Raw genomic sequence first — 22,813 nt, forward strand, 5'->3', positions numbered from 1 at the left:
TGCAAATCAGTAGAAGTGTCCAGAGAAGGAAAGTCCAGAAGCATATCATCTCAGCAAACTCTGTGAACAGAGGCCTTGTTTATGCTCTGTTCATAACATCTGTTTTGTTTCCTGTATTTGTGTCTATGTCTGTGTGTAAGGCAAGTTTATAAGGGGATTAATGTTAGTTTTCTGCCTTCATCTCATAATTGCTTACCTGTAGCTGGAGTTTAATTACTAGTAATAAATATGATGTGGTGGTGCCAGTGTTGGACTGGGGTAGACAAAGTTAAAAATCACTCAACAACTAGGTTTGTTCAATATATCATTTTAATTGCATGACACTGTGTTCCTTTACTATAAATTCTGTCTTATGATCCTGTTCCACTAGTTACCTGACAAAAGAGCAGCGCTCATAAAGCTAGTGCTTCCAAATAAATCTGTTGGACTATAACCTAGTGTTGTGTGATTTTTAACTTAGTAATAAATAGTAATTCTTGTTAAGTACAGAAACCTGGTCCAAAGTTTTTGTCAACTTAAGAAATAAACTGGGGAATCTTGCATACTTTTAAAGATCTTTAATGTTTGTGAAGACTTCATGAATAGTGGGGCCTGAATTCTAGAATACTACCCCAGTGAAACATGACATCTCAAAAGTTTGCCTATCTTCCCATTAAATACATCAAAGCTATCAATTCAATGACTTCCTGATATACAGAGTTGCACATTCTCACTATATTTTAAATGAAGAAGTTTATTTTGTGTTCCTTTTGGATTTCTTGGTGACTACCAAATATTGGTGGCCTCCTTCTCACCTAACCAACTCCATCAGTAATTTCTAAATCTTCTAACATGGTGCAAGAAGTTTCCCCTTTTGTAAACCAAAGGGCCCCAGTCTTTATTGTCCTTTGATTAAAATCTATCATTCCGGTATCCTCTTTAGGGAACACTTTTGTGTCATTTCCATAACATGAAGAGCAGAAATTAACATAGTACCCAGAAGGCAATCTAACTAAGCTTCTTTCTACAGGCTTGAATCACTTAAAAATTCGAGTTGCCATTGACCAATCTTAATTTGTTCAGAAACCTTTCAACTAAAAAAAACAAGGACAAGATGTATTTTTGTTTTTCTCTTTGCAAACCTAAATCTAACAGAATCAATGAATTTCATCTGAATTTAAGCCTCAGTACAGGAGGTGAAACTAGCCTTGTTCTACAGAACTGTAAAGTCTCTCTCTGTCATTATGGTACTCAGTAGAAAGATGCACCTTACCTGATTTTCACCTGGGTTAGGTATGGGAATATCCATTTCCAACTTGAGCTCTGATGGTCCACCAAATTTATAGACCCGCACAGCACGCATGAATGAGGCAGCTGGTGTTCTAGAAGTCATGATAATCTAAGATTTAATTAGTTATTGCATTAAACTTTTGTAAAATTCTGTAAACCTCTTCAAACTTCCGTAAACACCTGCAACAATTCACATATAATTTAACTTACTTATTTTAATTCATGAGCTAGGAATCTCACCTTGGGTTTAAAAAGTTGTAGGTTCAAGTCCCAGCCAAAAGCTTTTAATCTAGGCTGACATTACCAATGCAATGTGATACTAAGTGTTTTGCTGTACTGTCAGAACTCCTGTCTTTTGAATGAGATGTTAAACAAAAACCCTGTCTATCCACTTAAATAGACAGAAAAGATTCCACAACCTTATTGAGAAGAGTGAGGGTATCCAGGTCAATATTCACCCTTCAATGGGCATCATGACAACATATTGTTTGATCTATGTCTCATCACACCTTTTGTGAGTCTGCTATGATTCTTTCTCTGACAGAAATTGACATCCCTGTTTCTAAAAACACTTCTTGACTATAAAACAACTTGACGTCATGAAAAGTGCAATGGAAAAGCTGGTCTGCTTCACCAGCACCTTCCAAACCTACAATGACTAACATCTAGGAGGACTGCAGCAGATACAGTGAAACATAACTACTTCCAAGTTCCCCTCCAAGCCGCACACCATCCTGACCTGGAAATATATCACTGTTCCTTCAATGTTGTTAGGCCAAAATTCTGGAATTCCATCCCTAACAGCATTGTGGGTCTATCTACGCACACTGACTGCAGAAATTCAAGAATAAGGCTCACCACCACCTTCTCAAAGGCAACTAGGATCGGGCAAAAAGTGCTCACCCAGCCAGTGATGCTCACTTCCCATGAATGAATTTAAAAAGTGCCTCTCTAAACCACATATTCAAAACTGTTTGAATAATCCAACTTTCTGTGCAGCAGAGAAGAACATCTGTGATGAATCTTGAGAAAGAGATAGTCATTACTCAAACTCAATCCCAACTGATACAATGATGCAATGTTATCAACCATCAATGTGTAAGAGATTGATAGCTTGATGTCAGTTTCTTGACTTTGAACATTATCATAAATGAGATAACCGATTAACATAAAATCATAGTGAAAGATCAGCATTCCAACAATGCAGGTTGAAACATAAAGCCTGATTCATTTCAATTGGTCAGTCAGTTGGAGGGTTCAAGGAAAACTACTGTCTGAATGTCCCTCTGAAGTAAGGACTTGCACACCACAGTGGGGCATCTAAGACACACCAAGTGATGCAGAACACAGAGTTGACCACCTCGGCACAAACCATCATATTTATGGGACAGAAAACTACCAACACTGCTCTACTGACTGTTATGATCCTAGGTGGTTTTTATGAGACAAATCACTTCCCAGACTGAAATCTGGCTTGATAATCAAAACATGCCTTAATATTGATTTTAAAGAGGTCGGCTTTCACTGAAACACAGGCAAGCAAAGGTACAGATTTGGCTTTAACAATAAAACAGCAGCAAAAAAACAAAAAAATGAATAAACCAAATTATTTACATGTAACACATATAAAGATTGTGAAACATGTAGTAAATTACAATCCCATTGATTCCACAGCATTCCTTTACTGTACTCAAACACTCCAGAGAGAGCATCCTCTTCTCTCCTACACATCAGGGTTAACTCAGCTAATGCTTCAATTGCTGTCCTGAGAAACTGATGACTTTTCTCTTGAGTCTTTGAATAATGGAATGTAGAAATTCCCAGATTCAAATAAACCCATTACGGTTTTAATCAAACATTTCTAGTCTGGAACTGTAAAACTAAACTCCTTGCACTCAGGCAATCTATACCTTAATAGTGGTAAAAACAATGACTGCAGATGCTGGAAACCAGATTCTGGATTAGTGGTGCTGGAAGAGCACAGCAGTTCAGGCAGCATCCAAGGAGCTTCGAAATCGACGTTTCGGGCAAAAGCCCTTTATTCCTGATGAAGGGCTTTTGCCCGAAACGTCGATTTTGAAGCTCTTTGGATGCTGTCTGTACTGCTGTGCTCTTCCAGCACCACTAATCCAGAATATACCTTAATAGTTCCAAGCTACTTCCCTTCTTTTGGTGCCAACACCTCTATACGTCCGACTTCAACCAAGACATCTGCAAAGCTACTGTACTGAAATGCAAAAGCTTTTCTTCCAACCCATGCATTTTTCTCCTCAGCAAAAGAAACAAAATCAATCACTGACAATCTCTTTCAACAAAAACAAATTTCAATAACTTTCAAGAACTCTCTCTCAAACTGTTTCTTTACTTAAAAAAAAAGAAATCATCATGGTTTCAGAAAAACCGACTAGTTAATCATTAAACCCATCAGAAACACAGAACGAAACCCATATGCCATGAGGTGAAATCAAAAATCAAAAATCAAAACAAATGATGTACGCACATAACGTGTAGGTTTGCTCGCTATGAGCTGAAAACGAACCTTGCAGCTCAGCGAGCAAACCTACATCCAGCACATAACATCTCAGGACTGCTTTGAACAGTAAAAACATCATTCTCCAACACTTACTTGTTAAGAGTTTGTTCAGATTAAGATTAACGTTCCAATTTTTGTATATTTTCCCTCAAGTAGCAGACAGGAGACGTTTTATCTATTTCTTTTCTTCGTCAAATTTACTAGAGTCTAAAGGGCAGCAAACAGGACCTGATCACTGTAGGGATCTACAATAAACGACCTATATAAGGGCGGACGGAACCAGTGTTGGCTGGGAGCATTCCCAATTCAAGCCAAAAAAATTCATGGCTTCAGGTCCTAAGGTCCACAACACATAAGCCAGGCTAGCACACTGAGTACAGTATGGAGGGAGCACTACATTAATGATTAATATGAAGTGAGCACTGCACTGTCAGAGGAGCAGTTCACTGTCATAGAGGCAAAACCAAGGGGCACTGCACTATGGAGAGGTGAAACCAAGGGGTGCTGCATGATGGAGAGGCAAAACCAAGGGGCGCAACACTACAGAGATGCAAAACCAAGGTGCACTGCACTGTAGAGAGGCAAAACCAAGGGGTGCTACACTGTCAGAGAGACACTACCAAAGAAGCGCTGAACTGTGGACAGACAGCACTGCACTTTCAGAGAAAGTATCAAAGAGGTGCTGCACTGTCAGAGAGACTGTACCAAAGAAGTGCTGCACTGTGGAGAGACAGCATCAAAGGAGCATTGCACTGTGCACAGACAATACCAAAGAGGTGCTGCACTGTCAGAGAGAATGCTGGCGGCCTTTCCTTGACAGCGGGCCTAGTAGATGGATTCTATAGATTGGAGGTTGGATTTTGTGACTGTCTGGGCCACATTCACCACTCTCTGTAACCGTCTCCGATCTTGAATGGTATAGTTACCATACCAGATAGTGATACATCCAGACAAAATGCTCTCAATGACGCACCTATAAATGTTGGCAAAGATATTCGGCATTATGCCAAACTTTCTCAACTGCCTGAGGAAGAAGAGACATTGTTGGGCCTTTGCAACCAGTGTATCCACATGAAGAGTCCAAGAAAGCTTGTTGTTGATGACCACTCCTAGGAGCTTGACACTCTCCACTTGTTCCACCTCTGTGCTGTTAGTGTGTAGGGGGGGTATGAGTAACACCCCACCGAAACTCAATAATGAGTTCCTTGGTTTTGATGGCATTGAGAGCTAGGTTATTCTCAGTGCACTATTTTTCCAAGTCTTTCACCTCACTTCGGTAATCTGTTTCGTTGCCACCTGAGATTCAACCAACTATGGTGGTGTCATTAAATGGCATTAGTCTGGTATTTGGTGACACAGTCATGGGTATACAATGAGTACAGTAGGGGGCTGAGTACGCACCCCTGGGGGGCTCCAGTGTTGAATGTTAGTGAGGATGAAATATTGTCCCCAATCTTCACTGATTGTAACTCGTGGGTCAGGAAACTGAGGATCCAGTTGCAGAGAGTGGGGCTTAGTCCGAGATCACTAAGTTTAGTAATCAGTCTCGAGGGGATAATAGTGTTGAAGGTTGAGCTGTAGTTAATGAGTACGATTCTTACATAGCTGTTCTTGGTGTCAAGATGTTCTAGGGAGGAGTGAAGGGCAAGTGATATGGCATCTGATGTGGATCCGTTGGTCCAATAGGTAAATTGGAATGGGTCAAGAGTGGTGGGAAGTCTGGAGGTGATTAATGCCATGATCAGCCTTTCAAAGCATTTCATGACCTCTGAAGTTACGGCCACTGGATGACAGTCATTCAGACATGCTGCATGAGCCTTCTTAGGCACAGGGATGATGTTGGCCTCTGGAAACAGGCAGGGACAGTGGCCTGCTGCAGGAAGAGGTTGGAGATGTCTGAGAAGACCTCTGCCAGTTGATCTGCGCATGCTCTGAGTGCACAGCCTGGTACTCCGTCTGGTCCCATGCTTTCCTTGGATTCACACAAAGGAAAACTGATCTGACCTCTGATGCTGTGACTGTTGGGATAGGTTCATCAGAACATGTCGGAATAGGTGTTACCTCTCCGGCGAAATTCTGCTCGAAGTGAGCATAGAAGGCGTTGAGATGATCTGGGAGGGATGTGTCATCTCTGCTATTTTGCACTATCTCTTTTTTGAACCTGTGATGTCATTCAGTCCTTGCCATAATCGCTGGGTGTGCATCTGGGTCTCTTGTTTGGATCAGTATTGGCCCTTGGCTGTCTTAATGGCTCTGTGAAAGTCATGTTAGATTCCTTATATTTGAGTGGGTCTCCTGATTTAAAGCCGCATGCCTGGTTTTTAGCAGTTTCTGTATGTCCTGGTTCATCCAGGGTTTCCTGTTGGGGAACACCCGGTTTGACTCCCTCAGTATGCAATCCTCCACACACTTGCTGATAGAGTCTGTGACAGTGGTGGCTTACTCGTCCAAAGTACCTGCGGCCTGTTTGAACACGGCCCAATCAGCCGATTCCAGGCAGCACCGGAGTTGATTCTCTGCCTCCTCCAACCAGCACTGGACCTAATTCCGCAAAGGGGTCTCCTGCTTGAGCTTTTCTATGTAATTGGGGAGAAGAAACATGGCATTGTGGTCGGAGTTCCCGAAATGAGGGCAGGGGATGGAGCGATGGTGATGAATTTAGCCCGGACAATCACAAAGGCCAACATCCCACCTATAGAATCCATCTACCAGTCCCGCTGTCAAGGAAAGACTGTCAGCATTCCCAAAGATCCATCCCACCCTGGCAATGCTTTCTACAACCTCTACCATCTGGGAGAAGGTACAGAAGCCTGAACACACACGCCAGCTGGTTTCGAAATAGTTTCTACCCTACTGTTATTAGAATACTGAATGGACTCACAAACTCTGAGCATTCGCCTGTACCTGTGTTTTTGTTTTTGCTGTTTACCTATTATTTGTTTATCTATGCTATTTAACTATGTGTTCTGTCTGTATTGATCGCAAGACAAAGCTTTTTACTATGCCTCGGTACACGTCAATAAATTACGTTCAATGCAATTAAAGAGTGTGCTGCACTGTCAGAAAGACAGTACCAAAGGAGCACTGCACTGTGAGAGAGACAGTACCAAAGGAACACTGTACTGTCAGACAGACAGTACCAAAGGAGCACTCCACTGTCAGAAAGACAATACCAAAGGAACACTGTACTGTCAGAGAGACAGTACCAAAGGAGCACTGTACTGTCAGAGAGACAGTACCAAAGGAGTACTGCACTGTGAGACAGACAGTACCAAAGGAGCACTGCACAGTGAGACAGACAGTACCAAAGGAGTACTGCACTGTGAGACAGACGGTACCAAAGGAGCACTGCACTGTCAGAGAGACAGTACCAAAGGAGTACTGAACTGTGAGACAGACAGTACCAAAGGAGTACTGCACTGTGAGACAGACAGTACCAAAGGAGCACTGTACTGAGAGCGAACCAGTACCAGAGGAATGCTGCACTGTCAGAAAGACAGTACGAAAGGAGCACTGCACTATCAGAGAGACAGTACTGAAGGAGTACTCCACTATCAGAGAGATTATACCAAAGGAGCGCTGCACTGTTAAAGAGACAGTACTGAAGGAGAACTGCACTGTTAAAGAGACAGTACTGAAGGAGAACTGCACTGTTAGAGACACAATACTAAAGAAGCACGGCACTGCCAGATAGCGAGTAGCAAAGAGGTGCTGCACTGTCAGAGAGACAGTACCAAAGGAGCACTGCACCGTCTGAGGGTCAGTACTGAGGGAGTGCCGCACTGTCAGAGGGTCAGTCCTGAGGGAATGCCGCACTATCAGCGGGTCACAACTGACAGAATGCTGGACTGCCTGAAGGAAAGTACTAAGGTACTACATGAATGCAATTTGTTCTTTTGCCATTCTAGTTTGGGCATTGGATTCACATTATTTTGATTTGATTGAAACACTACAACTGTGCCATAGTTTACATATTTGAGTTTTTGTTATAAATAATTTTAAAATACTGCACATCTACTTTGAGGCTTTAATCATACTGAGAATGGATTTTAATGGTATTTCTCTCTCACTTCTGGTTGCTTCATACATTCAGCATGATTAATTCTTTAGCAGAAATAAACAGCACTTGCCAAACAGCTCAGTGATCAAGACCAAGCAAGGAAATTTACTAGAGGAGGGTAGATGTGGTGGTGCAAGTTTTCACAGACAGTGGTCATGATGGTTGGGGTGGGGGAGGGGGAAGGCAGTAGAATAGTTTTTTGCCACATGGTGAGATCAGATTAGATTAGATTCCCTACAGCGTGGAAACAGGCCCTTCGGCCCAACAAGTCCACACCGACCTTCCGAAGAGTAACCCCCACCCAGACCCCTCACATCTTTGGACTGTGGGAGGAAACCCACGCAGGTAAAATGAGGATGTGCAAACTCCACACAGACAGTCACCCGAGACTGGAATCGAACCTGGGACCCTGGGGTTGTGAGACAGCAATGCTAACCACTGAGCCACCTCTTCTTTAGCATTTTCTTACCTTGAATGGTACTTTCTCAATCATTCCTATTCTATTTTCATTAAAAACAGATATGCAGACAACACATTAAATTTTATGAAAGTTATCCTTTCCCGCACAAACTGTTGCCTTCATGGTTCAAGGCTATCAAAATGACTTATTTATGCAGCCCAGTCTGACTCTATAATTTCAGTTGTGATTTGAACTTAATTAATTTAATTTACATTGAATGTTAGTTGGAAACAAATTTGGTTGTTTTTCCATGTGTACATCAATTGATACACCATTCTGTATGATACATACAATTTCCACCATAAGATAGTCCCAACTAACAATTCACATAAATGTGAAATATTACAAAATATTGTTTTATTGTGATCTTTTAGATTTGGTTAAACTTACTATGCCTTTGACTATAATGAAGGCAGCTGACCATCATCTTCTCCAAGGATTGTAGGGATGGATAATAAATGCTTGTCTAACCAGCAAAACCTACATCTCCTGAATGAATTTAAAATGTTTCGTCTCATAAGAAAATAACTTGTTACGATACATTTCATGCTAGTGATGAAAAAATGCCTGGATTTCTTACTGTCGCACTTACTTTCACCTTGTGGAGCTGTTCCATAGTGTGCTCTTACACATTGTTTGGTCCACCATTCAGAAGCATTTGGAAAGTGTAGTGCTATATGCTTCATGCTCATTTCCAGAGTGAGATTTCAGCCAGGAAGGTAGTTCCAATCATGACGCAAATCCCTCTAAACAGGCACCACATTTTAAGCTTTTTAAGCTAATATGATGATCCTAAAGATGACTGAGATTCAGAACATCTTGGAACGAACAGAGGCAAGGTCATTTTGAATTTGATCAATTTCTGGGCTAGGTCCTGGTCCCCAAGGGGTGCTTGCAGTTGCAGGTAATTAATACCAGATTTGTCTGCAATAGAACATAAAACATAGAAAAGTACAGCATAGAACAGGCCCTTTGACCCACGATGTTGCACCGAGGATTAATCCTAATGCAAAATATAATAACTTAACCTATGCACCCCTGAACTCACTGCTATCCATGTGCATGTCCAGCAGTGGCTTAAATGTCCCTAATGACTCTGCTGGCAACTCATTCCATGCATTGACAACTCTCTGCGTAACGAACCTAACTCTGACATCTCCTCTATTCCTTCCTTCTAACACCTTAAAACTATGACTCGTCGTGCCAGTCAATCCTGCCCTGGGGAAAAATCTCTGGCTATTGACTCTATCCATGCCTCTCATTACCTTGTTTACCTCGATCAGGTCTCCTCTCTTCCTCCTTCTCTCCAGAGAGAAAAGTCCTAGCTTAGTCAACCTGTTTGTAAGACAAGCCTTCTAGTCCAGAAAGCATCCTGGTAAACTTTCTTTGCACCCTCTCCAAAGCCTCCGTATCTTTTCTATAATAGGGAAACCAGAACTGGACACAATATTCCAAGTGTGGTCTCACCAGGGACTTGTAGAGCTGCAGCAAAATCTCGCAGCTCTTAAACTCGATCCCCCTGTTAATGAAAGCCAAAACACCATATGTTTTCTAACAACCCTATCCACTTGGATGGCAACTTTGAGGGATGTATGCACTTGAACACCAAGATCCCGCTGTTCTTCCACACTGCCAAGAATCCTGTCTTTAATCCTATATTCAGCATTCAAGTTCGACCTTCCAAAATACATCACTTCGCATTTATCCAGGTTGAACTCCATCTGCCATTTCTCAGCCCAGCTCTGCATCCTGTCCATGTGGTGCTGCAGCTTGCAATAGCCCTCGATACTATCGACGGCACCTCCAACCTTTGTGTCATCTACAAATTTACTAGCCCACCCCTCATTTATAAAAACTACAAAGAGCAGAGGCCCAAGAACCCCACTCAACACTGACCTCCAGGCAGAATACTTTCCATCTACAACTACTCTCTGCCTTCTGTCAGCCAACCAATTCTGAATCCAGATAGCCAAATCTCCCTGTATCCCATACTTCCTGACTTTATGAATGAGCCTACCATGGGGAACCTTATCAAATGGCCAAGACTGTGTTCCAGAACTCATGAGACACACAACTACTGGCAGGGTGAAAGCAGAGACTGCACAGCAGTTAAGCACTTCTTCAAAGATGCTTTCCAGGTAGTCCCTGTGAACAACAAGTTCAAAATGGCTGACAACAAAATCTCTGCAAGCAGACTTTTAAAGTTGTTTGGGAGGTATCACCAGTGTCAATCCCCTCAATCTCTCCTTTATCCAGTCCAGTCACAAACCTGCTACCATTACTCAGAATATACTCATAAAACCATTGCTCCCAATTAATAAGTAGAAATCTTTATATTTCTCTTTACTTGCAGGGCAAGAGTTATAGCTGGGGGAAAGGCAATTATGATGCAGTTAGGCAAGATTTAGGATGCATAAGATGGATGCAGGGGATGGGCACAATTGAAATGTGGAGCTTGTTCAAGGAACAGCTACTGCATGTTCTTGTTAAGTATGTACCTGTCAGGCAGGGAGGAAGTGGTCGAGCGAGGGAACTGTGGTTTATTAAAGAAGTTGAAGCTCTTGTGATTAGATTACTTAGTGTGGAAACAGGCCCTTCGGCCCAACAAGTCCACACCGACACGTAACCCACCCATTCCCCTACATTTACCCCTTTACCTAACACTACAGGCAATTTAGCATGGCCAATTCACCTGACGTGCACATATTTGGACTGTGGGAGGAAACTGGAGCACCCAGAGGAAACCCACACAGACACAGGGAGAATGTGCAAACTCCACACAGTCAGTCGCCTGAGTCAGGAATTGAACCCAGGTCTCTGGCACTGTGAGGTAGTAGTGCTAACCACTGTGCCACTCTTGTCAGGAGGAAGAAGGCAGCTTATGTAAAGATGACACATGAAGGCTCTATTAGGGTGCTTGAGAGTAACAAGTTAGCCAGCAAGGTCCTGAAGAGAGAGCTAAGAAGAGCCAGGAGGGGACATGAGAAGTCTTTGGCAGGTAATATCAAGGAAAACCCTAAGGCTTTCTACAGCTATGTCAGGAATAAAAGAATGACTAGAGTAAGATTAGGCCCCTGTCAAGGATTGCAGTGGGAAGTTGTGCATGGAGCCCGAAGAGATACGAGAGGCGCTAAATGAATATTTTTCGTTAGTATTCACACAGAAAAAAGACCATGTTGTCGAGGAAAATACTGAGATACAGGCTATAAGACGAGGCAGGATTGAGGTTCATAAGGAGGAGGTGTTAGCAATTCTGGAAAGTGTGAAAATAGATTAGGCCCCTGGGCTGGATCAGATTTATCCTAGGATTCTCTGGGAAGCCAGGGAGGAGATTGCAGAGCCTTTGATTTTGATCTTTATGTCATCATTGTCTCCAGGAATAGTGCTAGAAGATTGGAGGATAGCAAATGTTGTCCCCTTGTTCAAGAAGGGGAGTAGACCTTGGTAATAATAGACCATACTTCGGTTGTGGGTAAAGTATTGGAAAGGATTATAAGAGATAGGATTTATAATCATCTAGAGAGGAATAAGTTGATTATCCCTAATCAACTTATTCCTCTCTAGATGATTATAAATCCTATCTCTTATAATCCTTTCCTATACTTTACCCACAACCGAAGTATGGTCTATTATTACCAAGGTTATCTCTACTCCCCTTCTTATGTGAAGAGTAGGTAGTGCCTCACAAACCTTAATGAGTTCTTTGAGAAGGTGACCAAACAGGTGGATGAGGGTAAAGCAGTTGATGTGGTGTATATGGATTTCAGTAAAGCATTTGATAAAGTTCCCCACAATAGGCTAAGGCACAAAATATGGAAGCATGGGATTGAGGGTGATTTAGCAGTTTGGATCAGAAATTGACTAGCTGAAAGAAGACAGAGGGAAGTGTTCATCCTGGAGTCCAGTTACTAGTGGTGTACCACAAGGATCTGTTTTGTGGCCACTGCTGTTGTCATTTTTCTCAATGACCTGGATGAGGGCATAGAAGGATGGGTTACTAAATTTGAGGATGACACTAAAGTCGGTGGAGTGTGGACAGTGCGGAAGGATGTTGCAGGTTACAGAGGGACACAGGTAAGCTGCAGAGCTGGGCTGAGAGATGGCAAATGGAGTTCAATATGGAAACGTGTGAGGTGATTCATTTTGGAAGGAGTAACAGGAATATGGAGTACTGGGCTAATGGTAAGATTCTTGGTAATGTGAATGAGTAGAGGGATCTCAGTGTCCATGTGCAAAGATCACTGAAAGTTGCTACTCAAGTTGAGAGGGTTGTTAAGAAGGTGTACAGTGTGTTAGCTTTTATTGATAGAGGGATTGCGTTTCGGAGCCATGAGGTCATGTTGCAGCTGTACAAAACTCTGGTGCAGCCACATTTGGGGTATTGCATACAGTTCTGGTCACCGCATTATAGGAAGGATGTGGAAGCATTGGAAAGTGTGCAGAGGAGATTGACCAGGATGTTGCCTGGTATGGAGAGAAGGTCTTATGAGATGATATACAAGATGATCAGTGGATTAGGTACAGTGGACAGCGAGAGCCTTTTTTCCTTGGATAGTGATAGCTAGCACAAGGGGACATAGCTTTAAATTGAGGGGTGATAGATAAAGGATAGATGTCAGAGGTAGATTCTTTACTCAGAGAGTAGTAAGGGCGTGGAATGCCCTGCCTGCAACAGTAGTAGACTCACCAACTTTAAGGACATTTAATAAATATATGGATGATAATGGAATAGTGTAGGTTAGATAGGCTTCAGATTGGTTTCACTGGTCGGCGCAACATCAAGGGCCAAAGGGCCCATACTGCACTGTATTGTTCTATGTTCTATGGGTTGTAGACCAAAACTGGAAAAGAATACTGCTGTAAGCCCAGGACTACAAAATGAGTTGTTGCATTTTTAAAGACAAGTTGCGGATCTCATTATGAGTTTTGCTTACACTGTTACTTTGTTCAAGCAATGTTAGAAGATGTCCATGGTGAATGACTGCACAGCAAGCTTTGCCCAGAGACAGACTATTGATTGGTCTGCGCAATCTGGAGTTGTGGAGGCCAGTAGTAGTCATCACAGAGTCATACAGCACATGACAGACCCTTCGGTAGAACTGGTCCATGCTGAACATAATCCCAAACTAAACTACTGATAGCCATGCTGGCCCATTACCGCGACACAGACTGACACCACACTATGCCCTGAGGGCAACAAGCCTGACTTGGAATGTGTAGGGTGTGGGACATGGTAACAACTCACTGGCTCCTGGGCAGCTCAACAGAGAATGTGTGCATAATACAGGATCCTCCAGAATGCAACAGAGAAAGATTTCTCCACTGTCCTCTGCAGTGAATTAACAAAAACCTGGAATAGATTGCCATTCCTGATGAAGGGCTTTTGCCCGAAACGTCGATTTTCCTGCTCCTCAGATGTTGCCTGACCTGCTGTGCTTTTCAGCACCACTCTAATCTAATCTCTGGTTTACAGCATCTACAGTCCTCACTTTTACCTAAAACCTGGAATAACTCATTATTCTCTTTCACTGTCTGCTACAAGGTATTGCCTCTAATGAGTGACTGAAAGATTGAATAATTTGTGTGCCGACTGTTCAGTTTCTGCAGTAAAGAGTAGACAGAACTGACATCAGAATTTGAAGTTAAAGTCTTGTTACCTGTGGACTGGTGCTTTAGAACTGTGTTTCTCCAGTACTTTTTTGCTCCATCCATAATATCCAAGTTTATTTGTTTGTCTGTACTTATATGTCGGAGTATAAGAAGAGACTTTCAACTTGCAGTTATAGGTTGACAATTTGTAGTACTGTTTAACTCTGGTTAAGACTGATTTCTTTGTAATAAATAGTAGTTTCTTGTTAAGGGCAGAAATCTGGTCAGTGTTTCCTTTAGGTCTGAGTCCATCTGAGACAGCAAAATTGGGAACTTTGAGTGAGATTTAAGTATCAGCATACTTTTCCAAGTGAATCATGACGCGTTCGCTTCATGCAGTCTAACCCTGTATCTTCCAGCTCCTTCTCTTCGTAGTGACAACACCCACATGTGGTCCAAAAACAAGAGGATTCCCACACTGCTGTTCTGGGGCAGGTGACCAACTGATTTGGATTTTCTAAGCAGGGTGGATCAGCTCCTTGGGGAAATAATATTAAGCAATGCTTTGGCAAGGGCACTGTAAATGGTCATGACCAAGATAGCAGGCATTAGGGCCAACCAAAGTTGAACTCAGAGATCAGGAGGAAAACATAGTGCATATCATGGATGCAGTCAATCATTACAAAGGCTGAACAGTCTCTCTCATTCCAAGGCAATTGTTCACCCTGCTTCTAGACCTGCCCTGTCTTTCATTCTTGCACCTAGGCTGCATTCTCAACTGGATTCCTTCTCTAGCTGGAGCCATTGATTCTTTACACATTTGGGTCAGGTTCTGTGCAGATGGAAATAGGACTGGTTCAGTTGATTCCACACAAATCAATCACCCTCCGCTACTCCTAACACTAACCATTCTGTGAAATACTGAGCTTATGTTAAAATCGATTGACAACAGGGTTGCAGCTGCCTGGTGAGGTGGTAGAAGCAGATGCATTAGCAACGTTTAAGAGGCATCTGGACATACACACGAACAAGCAGAGAATACAGGGAAAAGAAGCAAGTCCAGGCAGATGGGATTAGTTTGGAATGGCATCACAGTTGGCGCAGACATGATGGGCTGAAGGGCATGTTCCTGTGCTATACTGTACTTTATTCTAAAGTATTTTGCAAAAGAAGCAAAGGCGATGTGAGAATTTATGGTTTCACACGAGTGGGAAGAATGTGGAATGCACCGCCTGGAAATGTAGGGGTGACAGGTTCAATTGAGGCATTCAAGAGGGAATTGGATAATTACTTGGATAGAAATAGTGTGCATGGAATCGGGGGAAAGGCAGTGGATTGCCACTGAGTTCAGACAGATAGTGTAGACAGGATGGGCTGAATGCCCATAGTATTCAAGACAAAGTCGATGAACCTATTGTTCAAATCAGTATAAAGGGATATGATTTAGTAGCCATTACAGAAATGTAGTTGCAGGGTGGTGATGACTGGGAATTAAATATCCAAGGGTATCAGGTAATTAGGAAGGATAGGTATGGAAGATAAGGGAGGTAGCGTCGCACTCTTAATTAAGGATGAGATTAGGGCGATAGGGAAAGTTGATATAGCATCTAAAGAGCAAAATGTTGAATCCATTTGAAATAATATAACCTAAAACCAGGGTGTTAGGCTTAAACAAGGGAGACGATAATGGGATGAGAAAGGAGTTGGCTAAATTATACTGGGAACACAAGTTATATGGTGGAACAGTTGAGGACTTTCAAAGAAGAATTAGTGAGACATCTGGATGGAAAGTGTTCCATCAGGCAGACACAGCATGGATTCAGGAAGGGTTGTGTTTGACAATCTTACTGGAGTTCTTTGAGGATGTAACAAGCGCAGTGGATGGAGGGGAACAGGTGAATGTTGTATACTTGATTTTCCAGAAGGCATACGATAAGGCGCCACATAAAAGACTCATCCATAAGACAAGAATGCATGGGGTTGTGGGGAATATACTTGCATGGATAGAGGACTGGTTAATCGATAGAAAGCAGACGGTTGGGATAAATAGGTGTTTCTCTGGTTGGAGATCAGTGGTGAGCGGGGTGCTGCAGGAGTCGGTGTTGGGCCCGCAAATATTCATGATATATATAAATGATTTGGATGAGGAGACCTAGTGTAACATATCCAAGTTTGCTGATGACACTAAATTGAGTGGAAAGGCAAACTGTGCAGAGGATTGCTTAGACTATAACTGGTGTCGTGTGATTTTTAACTTTGTACACCCCAGTCCAACACTGGCATCTCCAAATCATGTGCAGAGGATGTGGAGGTTCTGCAGAGAGATTTAGATAGGTTAAATGAGTGGGCAAGGGTCTGACAGATGGAGTACAATGTTGGTAAATGTGAGATTATCCACTCTGGAAGTAAAAATAGTAGGTCAGAGTATTATTTCAATGGTGAAAGATTGCAGATTGTATTGTGCAGAGCAACTTAGGAGTGCTAAAAGTTGATTTGCAGGTGCAACAGGTAATCAAGAAGGCAAACAGAATATTGGCTTTTATTGAGTGGCACGGTATCTAGCATTGCTACCTCACGGCGCCAGGGACCCGGGTTCAATTCCAGCCTTGGGCAACTGTCTGTGTGAAGTTTGCACATTCTCCCCATGTCTGCGTGGGTTTCCTTCAGGTGCTCTGGTTTCCTCCCACAACTCAAAAACATGCAGGTCAGGTGAATTGGGTTACTCTTTGGAAGGTCACTGTGGACTTGTTGGGGCCAAAGGTGCTGTTTCTCCACTGCAGGGAATTTAATTCTAATACTAATTGCTAGAGAGATGGAATTTAAGAGCAGAGAGGTTCTGCTGCAATTGTCCAAGGTGCTAGTGAGGCTGTACCTGGAGTATTGTGCGCAGTTCTAGCCTCCTTACTTGAGGAAGGATGTACTGGCTTTGGAGGCGGTGCAGAGGAGGTTCACCACGTTGATTCTGGGGATAAGGAGATTACCCTATGAGGAGAGGTTGAGCTTCCTGGGAGTGTACTCGCTAGAAATCAGAACAATGAGAGGGTACCTTATAAAGACATACAAAATTATGAAAGGGATAGATAAGATAAAGACAGGCAAGTTGTTTCTGCTGGTAGGTGAAACGAGAACTCGGGGACATGGCCCAAAGATTCAGGGGAGTAAATTTAGGACAGAGATGAGAAGGAACTGCTTTTCCCAGACAGGAGTCAATCTATGGAATTCTCTATCCAAGGAAGCAGTAGAGGCAGCTGAGACGATAGATAGATCAGACATATATTAATGGATAGCAGAGCAAGCTTGACAGGTCAAATGGTCTGAACTGTTCTATTACTATGAAATGCCATCAGGTAGCTAGTGGAGTAGGATCATAGGACATAGAATTTATAGCAAAAGATCTTAGTGTCATACATTGATGAAATATATTGAACAAACCTAGATTGCTTTTAGAGAAAGTGAGGACTGCAGATGCTGGAGATCAGAGTCCAGAGTGTGGTGCTGGAAAAGCACAACAGGTTCAAGCAGCATCCCAGCAGCAGGAGAATTAAGCCCTTCTTATGCCCGAAACGTCAATTCTCCTGCTCCTGAGATGCTGCCTGACTTGCTGTGCTTTTCCAGCACCACAATCTCAACTAGATTTCTGTTAAGTCTTTCATCTTCTAGAATGGGCTGCAAGTTTTGGTTCATTGATATGTAAATCCCAGAACTTCTTTCAAGTCACATTCCCGAGATAACTCAAGGTGTCACAGAAAAGGGTGACATCTCAGCTCAGACAATGCATTAAAGGTGTGAGTCTGTACATCTCCACATTATGAAACTACGAGCAGCGGTCCAAAAGTTTGTACTTCCAAATAAACCTGTTGGACTATAACCTCGTGTTGTGTGATTTTACACAATGAAACTATGAACACAACAACTCACTATCCCCCTCACCGCCCCCTCTGGGGCTTTTCCCTGCAATCTGTCTCCCTCCGCTCCCTCATCCTCCTGCCTCTGGAAACACTGCCTCCTTGTTTCATGATGTGGAGATACTGGTGTTGGACTGGAGTGTACAAAGTTAAAAATCACATAACACCAGGTTATAGTCCAACAGGTTTAATTGGAAGCACTAGCTTTCGGAGCGCTGCTTCTTCATCAGGTGGCTGTGGCGTACACAATTGCAAGACACAGAATTTATCGCAAAAGTGTGATGTACCTGAAATTATACAATGAAAAATACCATGATTGTTTGTTAAGTCTCTCATCTGTTAGAATGGCCATGTAAGTTTCACTTCTTTCAAACGTAAATCACAAAACTTTCTTTAAAAGTTACAGTTTCAGGTTAACTTTAACAATTGGTGTCAGTTGAAGGTGTTGGTCCCCTATGTTCTGTTGTCTCTGCCATAATGTTTAGACTGAATTGTGTACTCCACAACCCCCTGATGAAGGAGCAGTGCTCCGAAAGTTACTGCTTCCAAATAAACCTGTTGGGCTTTATCCTTATTTCACTGTTTCGGATGGGAGCAGGCCAACCCCAGCGGGGGAAATCATTCTGTATTTATTTCATCTTTAAAAGGGAGTCTGAGACATCGTGTCACTAAACGAGCAACTTGCTTCAAATCTGAGAGGTTTCTTACGGTTTTCGAGAAGCTCATTTGCTTGGTGACGGTGAGAGCAGAACCGCTAACCGATCCCGCCAAATTACAGCCTGCCCCGAGGGCTACATGAAAATGAAGCGATTAGAACCACATCGAACACCGGAAGTGCCGGTCGCGCTCCTTCTGTTGTCCCACGGAGGCCACCGTCCCCTGCGGCCGTTAACGTTCACTTAGCGGCGCGCGGATTGTTTCCCCGGCAACCGCACCCCCACTCCCCCTCCCCCAGCCATGGACAGTTTCCGCGAGCGCAAGGAGCAGCGGCTGCAGGCCGGCGCCGATCGGAGCCGCGCGGGGGGAGTGGACCCGGAGATCAGGGCCCTCGTGGACACACTCAACCGCTCGGAGCGCTTCAGCACCACCAGCTCGTGTTCAGGCCGAGTGCTGCTGCTGGCGGTGAGGGGGCAGCGAAACAGAGAGGAGGGGAATGGGGGGCAGAAAGGGGGAATGTAGTGATCGGGATGGGGGCGCAGGGTAAGAAAAGGGCAATTTGGGGAAAGCAGCCACACTGTAGGTATTTAGAACAATGAAAGGATCTTACACACATTACTGAAGCTAAGCTCCCAGCATCATAAGCCTTCACAAGCCATCAGCATTGAATAGTTCTTTGCGGAGATTAAACAAATGACTTATTTGTCTGACAGATGTTGTGCTTTGAAAAATATTTGCATGCTTCAGCAAAGCACTCAGATTTTATTGGCCAACCAGTCACCCAGCTTTTCTGCTCCTTCCCTCTTTGTCAGCTGGAACTCAGTCAGTCACATTTGCTTGTAAAGTCAGGCTCATTTGGGAATTAAAACACAACAGCGAATGCTGGAGATTGGAAACAAAACAGAAATTTCTGCAGAGACTCTGCTGATATGGTAGCATCTGTGAGAAGAAAGGACAGGAGTGGGAATTTGTGCTTGGAGTCCGAGGAGATAGGAGAGGTGCTAAATGAATATTTTTCATTAGTATTTACACTGGAAAGAGACAATGTTGTTGAGGAGAACACTGAGGTACAGGCTATTAGATGAGATGGGACTGAGGTTCGTAAGGAGGAGGTGTTAGCAATTCTGGAAAGTGTGAAAATAGATAAGTCCCCTGGGCCGGATGTGATTTATCCTCAGATTCTCTGGGAAGCCAGGAAGGAGATTGCAGAACATTTGGCTTTGATCTTTATGTCGTCATTGTCGACAGAAATTGTGCCAGAAGACTGGAAGATAGCAAATGTTGTCCCCTTGTTCAAGAAGGGGAGTAGAGACAACTTTGGTAATTATAGAGCAGTGAGCCTTACTTCAGTTGTGGGTAAAGTGCTGGAAAGAATTATAAGATATAGGATTTATTATTAACTAGAAAGGAACAATTTGATTAGGGATAGTCAACACAGTTTTGTGAAGGGCAGGTCGTGCCTCGCAAAGCTTATTGAGATGGTTGAGAAGATGAATGAGGGTATAGTGGTTGATGTGGTGTACATGGATTTCAGTAAAGCGTTTGATAAGGTTCCCCATGGTAAGCTGTTGCAGTAAATATGGAGGTATGGGATTGAGGGTGATTTAGTGGTATGAATCAGAAATTGGTTAGCTGAAAGAAGACAGAGAGTGGTGGTGGCAAATGTTCATCCTGGTGTTCAGTTATTAGTGGTATACCATAAGGATCTGTTTAGGGGCCACTGCTGTTTGTCATTTTTATACATGACCTGGATGATGGCGTAGAAGGATGGGTTAGTAAATTTACAAATGACTCTAAGGTCGGTCGAGCTGTGGACAGTGCTGAAGGATATTGCTGCTTACAGAGGGACATAGATAAGCTGCAGAGTTGGGCTGAAAGGTGGCAAATGGAGTTTAATGCAGAAAAGTGTGAGGTGATTCATTTTGGAAGAAGTAACAGTAATACAGAGTACTGGGGTAATGGTAAGGTTCTTGCAGTGTGGATGAGCAGAAAGATCTCCGTGTCCATGTACATAGATCCCTGAAAGTTGCCACCCAGGTTAATAGGATTGTTAAGAAGGCATATGAACCATGGGGTTATGTTGCAGCTGTAGGAAACTATGGTGTGGCCGCACTTGGAGTATTGCGTACAGTTCTGGTTACCACATTATAGGAAGGATGTGTAAGTTTTGGAAAAGATGCAGAGGAGATTTATGAGGATATTGTCTGGTATGGAAGGAAGGTCTTCTGAGGAAAGACTGAGTGACCTGAGGCTGTTTTCGTTAGAAGGAAGAGGTTGAGAGGTGACTTAATAGAGATGTGAAAGATGATCAGAGGATTAGATAGTGTTAGCAGAGAGAGACGTTTTCCTCGGATAGTGATGGCTAGCATGAGAGGACATAGCTTTAAATTGAGCGGTGATAGATATAGGACAGATGTCAGAGGGGTAGTTTCTTTACTCAGAGAGTAGTAATGGCGTGAAACTCCCTGCCTGCAACTGTAGTAGACTCACCGACTTTAATGTCTTTTTAAATGGCCATTGGATAAACATATGGATGATAATGCAACAATGCAGGTTAGTTCAGCTTCAGGCTGGTTTCACAGGTCAGCACAACATTGAGGGTCAGAGAGCCTGGACTGTGCTGTAATGTTCTGTGTTCTTTGAAAGCAAGATAATATTTCGAGTCTGGCGATTCTTCATCAGAACTGTTAACAGCTCAGGAAAGGTGGTAATATATTGAAGTGACGTTTGTGGGAAGGGGTTGGTCTTGCACAAGGTGACTTACTTGCCGATTTACTTCCTCCAACCTCAGTATCCAAGGCCTCAGGCACACCTTCCAGGTGAAGCAGCAGCTTACCTGCACTTCTCTCAACTCATTTATTTCATTCACTGCTCAGAATGTGGTCTCCTGTATATCGGGGGAGATGAAACACAGATTTGATGACCGCTTTGCTGAACACCTACACTCTGTCTGTAAAACATGACCCAGAGTTTCCCACTGCCTCCACTTCAACACACCACTGTGTTCCTACACCAACATTTCTGTCCCAGATCTGTTGCAGTGTTCCTTAACGCAAGTTCAAAGAACAACACTTCATTTTCCATCTTCTCCTGCTGAACACTCTCTGCTCATTCCTGAAGAAGGGCCTGTGCCCGAAACGTCGAATCTCCTGTTCCCTGGATGCTGCCTGACCTGCTGTGCTGTTCCAGCAATAAAGTTTCAACTTTGATCTCCAGCATCTGCAGACCTCACTTTCTCCTCTGAGTTGAAGGGGACCTTCTTCACCCAAAGGATTGTGAATCTGTGGAATTCTCTGCTCACAGAAGCAGTTGAGGTTACCTCATTGAATGTTTACATGGCCAAGATATGTTTTTGAACAGTAAAGGAATTAAGGGTTATGGTTGAGCAGGCAGGTAAGTGGAGCTGAGTCCACAAAAAGATCAGCCACAATCTTATTTGGGCTCAAGGGGCCAAATGGCTTATTCCTCCTATTTCTTATGAAATATACAAGTTGGAGGAGTATCGGTCATTCACTAGTCTTACTGTTTTTCTCTCTTTTGAGATGTAGGAGTAGTAGCTGCATAATGTGGGGATAAAAGTAAACTGACAGTTGCGAGTGGAGGGGACTGTGTGACCCACTAAACCACAGCTGAGTTGCTGAAAACTTTAAGGGATGTAACAGCCTAATAGTATTATTGCTGGACCTGTAATCCAGAAACTCGGGTAATGTTCTGGGAACCTCGGTTCAAATCCCACCATGGCAGATGGTGGAATCGGAGTTCAATTTAAAAAAAATCTGAAATTCAGAGTCTAATGATGATCATGAATCTATTGTCAATTCTTTGCAAGATCCCATCTGGTTCATTAATGTCCTTTATGTGCTCAGGCCTGCATTTGACTCCACAGCAATATAGGAGGTAAAAACAATGACTGCAGATGCTGGAAACCAGATTCTGGATCAGTGGTGCTACGTAGAGCAGTTGATCTTCCGTAATTAGCTATGTAGAGCAGTTGATCTTCCGTAATTACACCGGCACCACTCCCCACCTCTTCCTCCGCTACATTGATGACTGCATTGGCGCCACCTCGTGCTCCCGCGAGGAGGTTGAGCAATTCATCAACTTCACCAACACATTCCACCCCGACCTTAAATTTACCTGGACCATCTCTGACACCTCCCTCCCCATCCTGGACCTCTTCATCTCCATTAGTGACGACCGATTTGACACTGACATTTTCTACAAACCCACCGACTCCCACAGCTACCTGGATTACACCTCTTCCCACCCTACCTCTTGCAAAAATGCCATCCCGTATTCCCAATTCCTCCGCCTCCGCCGTATCTGCTCCCAGGAGAAGC

The 22,813-nt window shown here is 43.2% G+C and overlaps 2 protein-coding genes across 7 annotated transcripts in view; one reads left to right on the forward strand and one right to left on the reverse strand.

Moving 5' to 3' along the window:
* cryz (crystallin, zeta (quinone reductase)) overlaps positions 1 to 18,601 on the reverse strand; it is a 73,292-nt gene extending 54,691 nt beyond the window's left edge. Inside the window, exons 1-3 of one of the 3 annotated variants that reach the window (XM_043698550.1) lie at positions 18,525 to 18,591; positions 8,915 to 9,246; positions 1,253 to 1,378 (exon numbers count right to left, since the gene is read on the reverse strand). In XM_043698550.1, the coding sequence (XP_043554485.1) occupies positions 1,253 to 1,378; positions 8,915 to 8,938 (150 nt within the window). In that variant the 5' untranslated portion in view covers positions 8,939 to 9,246; positions 18,525 to 18,591. Of the gene's footprint in view, positions 1 to 1,252; positions 1,379 to 3,895; positions 4,095 to 8,914; positions 9,247 to 18,524 lie in introns of those variants that run through there. The other 2 variants (XM_043698551.1, XM_043698552.1) reach the window with 2 other exon arrangements.
* Positions 18,602 to 18,669: 68 nt separating this feature from the next.
* The window catches only part of tyw3 (tRNA-yW synthesizing protein 3 homolog (S. cerevisiae)), a 33,936-nt gene continuing 29,792 nt past the window's right edge, over positions 18,670 to 22,813 (forward strand). For 2 of the 4 annotated variants that reach the window (XM_043698553.1, XM_043698555.1), the window contains exon 1: positions 18,673 to 18,938. In XM_043698553.1, coding sequence (XP_043554488.1) covers positions 18,774 to 18,938 — 165 coding nt within the window. In that variant the 5' untranslated portion in view covers positions 18,673 to 18,773. Of the gene's footprint in view, positions 18,939 to 22,813 lie in introns of all 4 variants that reach the window. The other 2 variants (XM_043698554.1, XM_043698556.1) reach the window with 2 other exon arrangements.

The sequence above is a fragment of the Chiloscyllium plagiosum genome, chromosome 11 (genome assembly GCF_004010195.1).
Source record: "Chiloscyllium plagiosum isolate BGI_BamShark_2017 chromosome 11, ASM401019v2, whole genome shotgun sequence".
NCBI classification, from domain to species: domain Eukaryota; kingdom Metazoa; phylum Chordata; class Chondrichthyes; order Orectolobiformes; family Hemiscylliidae; genus Chiloscyllium; species Chiloscyllium plagiosum.